At 37.3% G+C, this 10099-nt stretch overlaps 1 protein-coding gene across 1 annotated transcript; it reads left to right on the plus strand.

The window, feature by feature from the left end:
- Positions 1–89: 89 nt before the first annotated feature.
- LOC139775658 (large neutral amino acids transporter small subunit 1-like) lies at positions 90–10004 on the plus strand (the record flags this gene model as incomplete). The annotated part of the gene is made up of 8 exons (XM_071711836.1): positions 90–246; positions 1759–1897; positions 2031–2154; positions 2500–2700; positions 3278–3352; positions 4242–4401; positions 4475–4567; positions 4961–10004. Coding segments are annotated over 8 exons (1026 nt in total), but the record flags the coding sequence as incomplete, so codon positions are not given.
- Between the last annotated feature and the right edge of the window lie 95 nt (positions 10005–10099).

A 10099-nucleotide genomic window follows, 5' to 3' on the forward strand; every position in this document is an offset into this window, starting at 1 on the left:
AAGTCCTCGAGATGTCTTTTCAATCTTGTTCTTGACGGAGGAAATGATTGTATGCGTCGCAAATGAATACCAACTTGATTGCACGATAATTACCACGACTATTCGCGTTGATTGTTTCAGGTATTCTCGCTTTCATAAATTGCTGGGACGTCAAATGGGCGACGAGAGTGCAGGACATCTTCACGTATGCGAAGCTACTCGCGCTTTTCATAATAATCTTCACTGGAGCGTATCAGCTCTTCACCGGTAAGTTTGTTATCGCAATTATATTGGCAAGATCAAGTTTCGCGCGCGATAACTCGTAAAACAAATGTATGAGTTTGGAAAAAATTTACAAGAATAGGAAATGAAGAATATAAAGAGATTATTATATTCAAAAATATTAATGTGTTAAAATAACGCGCAAAAGTAACAAATGTGAACAATGCAAAATGTTAATCCAATCCAAAGAGGTAGCTGCGCAATCTATTTTTAAGAAAATATTGCAAGCAGTAATATAATTCACAATATAGAATGCTAATATCTTCATCTTCGTATCGCGAAGTAAGTATTCTCACGAAGGCGGCATTAAATACTTTCTATCTAATATCTCCAAAGTAATACGCGCGATAAATTAATAGTATAATATAGTACAAAGCAGATAGGCTAGAGCACGTTACGAGGTGAAAGGTCAACGACATCGCTCGATCGCGTGCAGTTTGCAGCGATTTGCAACGATCTCGAGTGATGCTAATCGCCTCGTAATCGGCGTTCTCGGTTTTTTCGTGCATCATAAACTTTTCTCCAACACGAACGATTTCACGGAACATCCAGGCACCGAAGTTCCCGTATATATACCTTCGACAAATCGAAAGAATTGATCTTGCGTCAGACAGACTTTCTCTTCGCGGATGAATTGTCTGGTCGATCGATAGTTCCAACAGTTTTTCGACATGCCGATCGTATCTCATCCTTTCGTTCTTGCCAGCGTCGAAGATATAAAATCACGAGAGGCGTAAAAAATTAATTGGATAGACACGACTTGTTCTATGATGACGAGGATATGAGATCCCGTTGTATAAAAATATAAAGTTAAGGAAAATTTCTTGCAAGCACACCGACAACACCGATTATCAAGAACGAATTCACTCTCAGTCCTCTCAGATCGTTCGAAAAAGCGAAATTTTGATAAACGTTTATATAAGATTTTGGACGAGGAATCGACCGTCCAACGGAAGTAGGACGTTTTTTCAGCATCGTACTCTTGCCGGACGAGACAATTTACCCAATCAAAAAGGTGCGCAGGCGACGCGATGTAGTCGGTGTGCGTGCAAGGAATCGCTTAAATTGGACTATTCAGAGAACCAAATAGTTCCTTGACCGTGGTATGGAACGATCATTTCAATTCTGACGAAACTTTTCTTCGATCTTGCACGCCACGAAACTTCGTGCTCGCCTTTCGTCAACGATTCCGTTCAAAACTTCCTTTCATATGAAAGGGCTAATTAATAAGGAGACTAATTAAAATATTCTAATTAAAATTGAAATGTTAGAACTTGTTACTAAGACGTATGTAAATGATATCATTTTGTAGTCACGCGTTTCACGTATGCAAATAAATCAAAGGAAATGTTACAAATTGATTGTTAATTATACATTATATGTGAAATTGTACATTAATTACATTGAACATTAATAATATTAAAAATTAATTACTCTCTTTCAATAAAACAAAAATTTCTTTACATTGATGATGTCTTTCATATTTTATTTTCTCAGGACACACGCAGTATTTCACGTTCGACAACAGCAACACGGAAGTCACGTCTATAGCCCTCAGTTTTTATTCAGGCCTGTTCGCTTACAACGGCTGGAACTACTTGAACTTCATAATTGAAGAACTGAAGGACCCCGTTAGGTGAGAACTAAGCCTGTCGCGCAATAAATTAAACGCGATTCAGAGGAAGTTCATAATTGAACGTTAATTCGGCGACAATGGTCGCTGCAGAATTCGTTTACTTCCGCACGCTTACAACCGTGCATTTATTTAGGAATCTACCGAAGGCCATCGGCATCTCGTGCGCACTCGTTACGATCGTCTACGTCTTTACGAACATGGCTTTTTACACGACCCTCAGCCCCGTCGAAGTGCTCGGTAGCGAAGCCGTGGCAGTGGTAAATAACAGCAAATATAATACTTTTTTAAGTCTTTTAAGAGTCTCGAAAGAAATATGGATTAAAAATACAAAAGTGAAACTAAATTTTATCTTAACATAATCAAATAATTTTCATCTATATATGTATATTCCGATTACTATGAATATTCATATTTATTAGTCTACTATATTATTTCAGTCTAAATATTCTCCGAGTAATATTTGTGTATTGCTTGTGTGTATGGACTGATAATTTTCTAAAATAATTACTTCATCGTTTAAAGCTACTAAACTGCGTTTATTGTTCGCGGGCATGTAATTACTTCACTGTTGAAAGCTCCTAAACTGTCTTTATGATCTGCAGACATACGCAAATAGATTGTTCGGCGTGATGGCGTGGACGATACCGGTTTTCGTGGCTCTATCTACATTCGGCGCGGTTAACGGCATTCTACTCACGTCCTCGCGGCTTTTCTACGCGGGTGCCTGCGAGGGTCAGATGCCAGAGATACTGACGATGATCCAAATTAATAGGTTGACACCTGCGCCCGCCGTAATTTGCATGGTAAACCGCCCTTTCCTCTAATTTGTAGGCTTATCTTACCGCGAAGTACAAATCAGTTGAAGACCACGATATTGATCGGTGACATATCAATACATTACGTAAAATGCATCTCCGATCAATAGCATAGTAACTCTTTGCTAGCAACGTAGATTAAAATCGTATGAATTTTGTTGGCGGGTAAGATTCTTTTTGAAGAATTAATTTCTGAAACGTTAAAATGATTAATTTTTTATAAATTAACTGATTACTGATTATTCTGTATGATCTTAATTAATTAATTCTTATTAATTCTAAATAGATATACGTTTTTGTTTCGACAATTGATTTTCGATTCGATTTTTCTTTTATGTCTTTATATCGCGAAACAACCGCGTAAATTTACACGTACAAGCCAACATTTCTTGTCTGTTGACCAACGTGATTGCTGCCAGACTCGACAAACACAAGAACACAATCTAACGGACAGATTGTTTCCCACCGCCAACTTGTTGCGGCGATCAAATATACTCTGTCAGAATTAAAGGTACCCGTTTATCAGTGTGAACGTTAATTGACAACACAATCTTTCTTTTTCCAGGCCCTGCTGTCCATGCTGTACCTGTGCTCTTCCAATATTTTCCGTCTCATCAATTACGTCGGCTTCGCCACCTGGGTACGTACGATTTTCGCGATCTCGCCGTGCTTTCTCTTATAACGGAAATAAATGTCGTCGCATAATTTCATGCACGAAGAAATAGCCGTCTCGTTACCGTGGCCATGACTTCGGATTTTTTTTTTCCGCAATTAACGCAAAGCTGCCGACCGACTTTCTCTCCGAATTTTGTTGTACGAATGATACTTGGTCATGAAGGTCGTGCGATTCGATTGTCGCGGCGTCGCGCGATTACTTAATTATTTCTTAGAAGCTCATGTACCTGCCCGCCGAGAATTAGCTCAACTAGAAGAGTAATAATTTTCCAATTAGCTGATACCACTTGACGCAATTGAATTTAGGTCGCCGTTGAATCGGCATTATCGTACATGTAAAGCCTCTCTATTAAAAAATAGCTGCTCTCTTATGCCGCGCATTATGTTGTCGCGCTATTATATAGAATCTACCAACAAACATTTCGAAACAGATTTTTCTTAGAAATTTAAAGTCGATTTTTGCATTTATAAATGTTTATATCTCTTTTCAATAATTTTTTTAACACACCCACTTTAATTCTAAACATTATCTTCAATCTCACAAGATATATATTTGTACATTATTAAATTTTTAAAAATAATGTGGTACTTAAAGAATCATAATTTCTAACTTTTTAATTATCAAGTAACTTTTAGCCCAACTTCTAATCTGTCGTATCTAAAAAAATTGATATCTCATGAACAATGTTATGTTTAACACAAGTGTTTGGATCATTTTTACTTTAATAATAAATATATTACTTTTTGAGGAACTATTTTAATTATTTACAAATTTTCTTTTAATCTCTTACTAGATTTATTTAAATTGAATCTATAATTTTAATTTATATTTACGAATTTAATTCAACTTATAGCTCAGCATAGGTGTCTCCGTGCTGTGCCTTCCGTGGCTTAGGTGGACCCAGCCGAACTTGGTGCGGCCGATCAAGGTGAATCTAATCTTTCCGATCTTCTACATCCTGGCCACGCTCTTCGTTACAATTGTTCCGATGTACGCGAGTCCCGTCGAAACTGGTGAGTATTTGTAATCAACGATTTCGCGACATGATTACGTAAGGAATATTTCACGAAAGCGATTCTGTCTTAGGATACGGCTGTCTAATGATACTCTCCTCCATACCTGTCTACCTCATATGCATCGCATGGAAAAACAAGCCGAAATCCTTCCAAAGAAAAGTCGGTAAGTTCAACGAACGCAACGTGATACGTCGCGTGATATGTCATCAATTTAAATCAAGTATTGATACATTGAGCATTATAACAGACGCGATACTCGCAGAAATTCTCTGTTGTTGAAAATTATTATTGAAAAAATATCAAGTAACTGTCTTCGTTTTGTAAAAGTGTTAAGACGCTGAGAGTACCGTTTTAAAGAACGAAACTGAAAAATGGAGAAAGGAAGAATATCGCAGGCGCTCTAAATTTATGTTATTCAAAACCGAGTGATTTAATAAGACACGCGCCGTTATCGTTCCGGGTACCGTTTTAATTTAAGAAATCTTTACGAACACGGAACTACGCGAAAGATTTTTCTCTTATTTCGTTTTTCTGTCTAACCGATTTATTCCCGCAGGCGAAGTCACCCAAACTTTGCAGAAGCTGATGGTAGTCGTGGGGCCACAAAAGGCAAAGGTTCAGAACACACCGTAACAATTTTACTCTTGTCATGTCACGCATGCTTAGCCCTCATCTATTTTCTTTGCTCCTTGCTTTTCGTTTTATCTAATTGGAATATTTGCTAGGATTCTTTCATCTTTCAAGATCGCTCTCGATTTATGCATGCCTCTAATGTTATCATGATTTCTCTTCGCTCTATTATGCATTTACATTTTATCGCACTAATTTTATAGATTATTAACCGTTTCCTGTTGTATTGTATATATAATAATATTTTATTTATATAATTATGTAAGCCTTCAAGAATAATAATTAAATTTTTGCCTAACGCCAGTTCATCTCGCTTATCATTTTTTCAGTTTGGAACAGCGAACAACTTTTTTAATGCGCATCGCGACTTTACATTCAAATTTGCTCCATAGTCACAATTTCCTAAAAATTTTGATACGTTTCTCTCGAATTTAGAAATTTAATCTCGTCTCATTGGTCGTGAGTAATTAATTGCTTTCGCCTAAGTTGACCAGGACATCGTTGAGATTTGATTTCGCACATCACACACCGGCACTACAGACACACTGACACACTCAAAACGCACCAGATCGAATATCCTTCAAAGAGCCCTAATAACTCAGACATCAGCAACTAACAGTCGCGATTGATCGCGCTGCCGATTTACCTTGATCCTTTGCTAAAACCGCACTTTTGCATCTAACGAGCTTGGGTCACCGTGGCCATCGCATTTGTAACACCTCCCTCGCTCTTGTTTGCAGTAAGCACGACAAGGTTTTTGCAGAAGATAATGCTGGTGGTCGGCAAAGCGAAACCCGCTCAGGTGTAAACAGTCAAGACGAATCGGATCGAGATCGAAACGACGAAGGCGAGGCTTTTCTGGACCCGGAAATCACGGAGGATTTTCGTCGATCTTTGAGTTGGCGATGACCGTCTCCTCCTTCTATGGAAAAAAAAAAACCCACGATTGGGAGCGAGATCGGTTGGCTGATTCTTTAGACTCTTCTAGATTGAAGAGCGTCCTGAAACAAGAGGCAGCCATATCGTATCGGGACGCCGAAGGGAAAGAAATTAGGGCGAAATGGCTCGTCTTCCTGATTCGGATCTCGTCCTTGGCGAACTCCTATTGAGACCTGCCCGCCCAATTAGGAGATTTCGAAGCAAGGCTGTTGTCTCTCGTTCGATTTCACGGCGAAGGGATATACGCGATGACACGACTGCACGCTTCTGAATTAATTTTACTCGACAGTAAGCATCGAATAAAATTAATCAAGTTTTCTTGCTTTCGCAAAGATAAGTTAAATATAATCGATATAATTATTTTATATTAGTGCTGTCAGTATTTCAGCTGTCAATGCAATGCCATTATTTCTTATTATATAACAGACAACATCCGAGTAATAAATCTTCAATAATTTGCTCGAGCACAGAATAGAATAATAATTACAAATAAATTTGCAAAATAAATTGAATATTGAGTATTTCTGGATTATCTGGTTAAAATAATTGATTACTTGGATATCTCGAGGACACACGATTAATTCACCGCGAATACTGATAGCGCTATTATTATGTGTCATAAGGAACTTTTTTTAAATATCAATTACATCATTGTAAATCCGGCATATTCGGATATCATTTGTCGCCGTCGTGATATGATTTCCATCACGATTAAATTTGATTAATCTCCTACGGAGATTGGGTAATCATAATGCGCAGCGCATTATGAAAATTATACGAAACTTTAATTCTAAAAGTTTTAATTCTAATTAATTTGAGAAACTAGTTTTTAATTGATCTTAAACGAGGAACGCACGTGTGCGAATTATATTGATGACGCAAGCCTTCTTCCTCGAATTAGATTAATTACTAAGTCCATAAGCAAGCAGAGGAGAGCTCGATAAATTATTAAACGCGATTCTAATGTATACTATGAATCAAAATCGCGTCTAAGATATGTGTATACTTCTAAATAGCCTACAAGCAATACACGTATCGTATTCGGGACGGGAGAAAGAAACGATCGCGTGAGGGGTTTCATCGCGATTATATCTTTCTCCGTGCGGTGATCTGTGCTAGAAACCAACGGAGGAGTTGAATTAGAAAATCCGACGTGCCAGAAAGGTTGAGATAACGATCCAAGTGTCACTGTAGTTAATTAAGCACTGTTTAAGCTATTAGTCTTACCATTAGTCGTAGCGCGTTCGATAGGCGTTGTTTGCTGTATGTGTATCTCGTGATCCTCGTTGCCTGTTCTTCGTTGTCTCAACGCCGTTGTGAGTTTTGGCACTCGGACGCGTTTGTAATTTGACTCGAGCCGAGAATCGTCCGTACACGCTGGCGAACATTCCATACATTTACGGTGCCGCTTCCTTTCGTTTCACACGCATCCGCGAACCGTTTCGTTTTAGATTAAAACTAGGGATGCAAATATCCGGAAACGATATCATTCCTGTACATTAATGTTCGATGATGCTTCAATATCCGTGGAAAAATACTTTTCCACGGATTCTTTTTGCAGAGGCAGCATAACGCGTTAACGTTTTCAATTACTGAATAGTCAAAGCGTGGCGCAAATTCGCTTTAAGAGAAAAGAGACTTTAGGAAATTACTAAAGAAGGAAGAACGAAAAAACTGTGATTAAATGTAGACGCTAACTTGTATATTTTTATCTTTCATATTTTTATGGTTTCGCCGAAAATGTTACAACGAGAATACTCGCAGAACGTGACCGTAGAGATTTTGTAGTGCTATTTTATGAGAATTTTATGAAAAAGCCGATTGAGAGCCTTACGAAAAGGTGTTATAATTTACGGAAGAGAGCGATTCCAAGCAACATCCGTTGCAAAATTATCTCCGCGTCTTGAGATATAGAATATTTTGATATATCGTTAATATATATCTTGCATCCCTAATAAAGATCTATACGCACGTGTGTGCGGAGATTTAACCCCTCGTTCCAACGCATTTTTAACGTACCATCTTTCATCTTTATCGTTAAGTTAAACCGTTAATTCCTAATCTCGATTGTAGTTAATAATTCGTTGCGTTTAAAACGAGGAAACGGGGGGTTAAAAAGTGCATTTGTTACGCGCTGGCACTCAACTGTCAACGTCGCATAATACTTTTATATTTTACTGCCACTGGTGATAAAATACGTGTATGCATGTGTGTGCATGTTTGTGCGATTCTGACAAAACGATCGAGCAGTGAAGAAAACGGCTCTTAGGAATCGTTCCATTTGCGTTTAATGCGTGCTGAAGAGAAATAGTGATGTTTGCAGGCAATTTAGAGGATGGCATGATAAGCTTCGCAACTGAAAAAAATGATAATTTTAGAGGAGTTTGTAAGTTCATGCGCACTTTCGAGAAAAACTGATAATAAAATATTATCAATATATATAGGGTACATAAATACATAAACACAAGGTAAATATCAAGTGCAGTTATATATAAATATCGCTATTTTCTCTTTCTCCTAGCAAACTTTTTTATTTCATCGATGTTGAAAATCGCATGAACTTATAGACGTATAATTATAATAAACAAGAAAGAAAGAGAGGTTTCGCTCGATGTGTTTCTCTTGGCAGGATTAAACGGTGTGCACGTTGTTCGATCTTTGGGCGCGCCTGTTCCTCTTCAAGATATGATATATATTTAAGTCTCGATTTCTTTCGTATACGAATAACAATAGATGAAATTTCGATTTTAATTTTACTCTAGGACTCGCTTTTCCCTTTGCTCTTAATTATCCCGGCGAAAAGTCTTTTTTATTCGAATGTAACAGTAGCGATATTTTTATTGTGTATCTTGCATCTTTAGAACTTCGTTTTTTAAGAGCGGAAGGTAGTCCTCGGTCCACCGTTGCACATATCCGTAGCAGAGTTGTTCTAGGACCAAAAAAACAGTGTTTTTTACCGAATATTCATAAAACGAGATCTCGCCTAATTGAAGGGTCATCCTAATTTCTTATAGTTTTAGTTACCGCAGTATCGTATTTAAGAGGCAGCTCGGCGATTCGTCCGTTCCACTTCTAAAAATTAGATAACTTAAATTAGGAAGTATAGTTGTGACATTTTTTACTACAATAGCTTTTAGTGGCGTAGCGTAAAACAGAGCTCATCGTCGCGATCTTACTTGGCAAGACAATAACTTTCTTTCGCGAAACTTGACCACGTGTCTTATTTATAATCGAAAGGCGAATTGTCGACACTGCTCTCTCGCCGCAAGTGATAATTTCATAGCTCTTCGTCATTTTAGCTATATTTTTATGGGACACGTTTCGAGAATCATAAATCATCAACGCTCCTCAGGATGCCTGCAGGCGCGGAATTACGTAACGTAAAATACTGAACCGGTTTTTATAATTACATTATTAAAACGCGTCTTAAATAAACATCCTTGATTATGCCATATATTTAAAACTCCGTATCAATTTTAGTCGTTATTAAATGTCACACGATATTATAATATTTGATAAATCTTTAAATTAACCTTTACGAATATCATTATTATTCAAAATAAAAATAATATTTCGTAAAAGTAAAGAACGCTTTTAAGAAATTTTAATAATCATTGTAGATTGACGATACATATTTTGATAGAAGATATTTTTACGATAAACAGGTGCCAGCAGGCATTCTGACTCGTGACAATAAGGCATCATTGAATTGGTCGATAGTAAAATTAAGTGAGAAAGAGAGCGAAAGACAGAAAACAATGACAAGAATATTATCAATATGCATCTTTTATATTAATTCTTGTGTTTGAAGCCTGTAATGAGTAATGAGTGCGTTCGGGTCGATTATGGGAGATTGACCTATATCGATTAACGACGAAATGTAAAGCGTTATTTTCTCGCGTTACAGATTAACAATCATGCGAATTAAGAACTGTAGCTTAGGATCTGAGCACGTAAAAAAAAGTGGGAAAGAAAAAAATATATATATATGTATAAAGAGCGAAATGTGACAATATATTATATTGTGTAAATATTTGTGTATTGATTATGCAATCTCCTCACTCGTGACTGAATAAGATCGGTCTCGTTGACGTCGCGGGAATTCAGCTGCGACTTTTTTGCGAAT

The sequence above is a fragment of the Temnothorax nylanderi genome, unplaced genomic scaffold (genome assembly GCF_030848795.1).
Source record: "Temnothorax nylanderi isolate EJ_2023f unplaced genomic scaffold, tnyl_v1.0 TNYL_tig0102_pilon, whole genome shotgun sequence".
Classification (NCBI taxonomy): domain Eukaryota; kingdom Metazoa; phylum Arthropoda; class Insecta; order Hymenoptera; family Formicidae; genus Temnothorax; species Temnothorax nylanderi.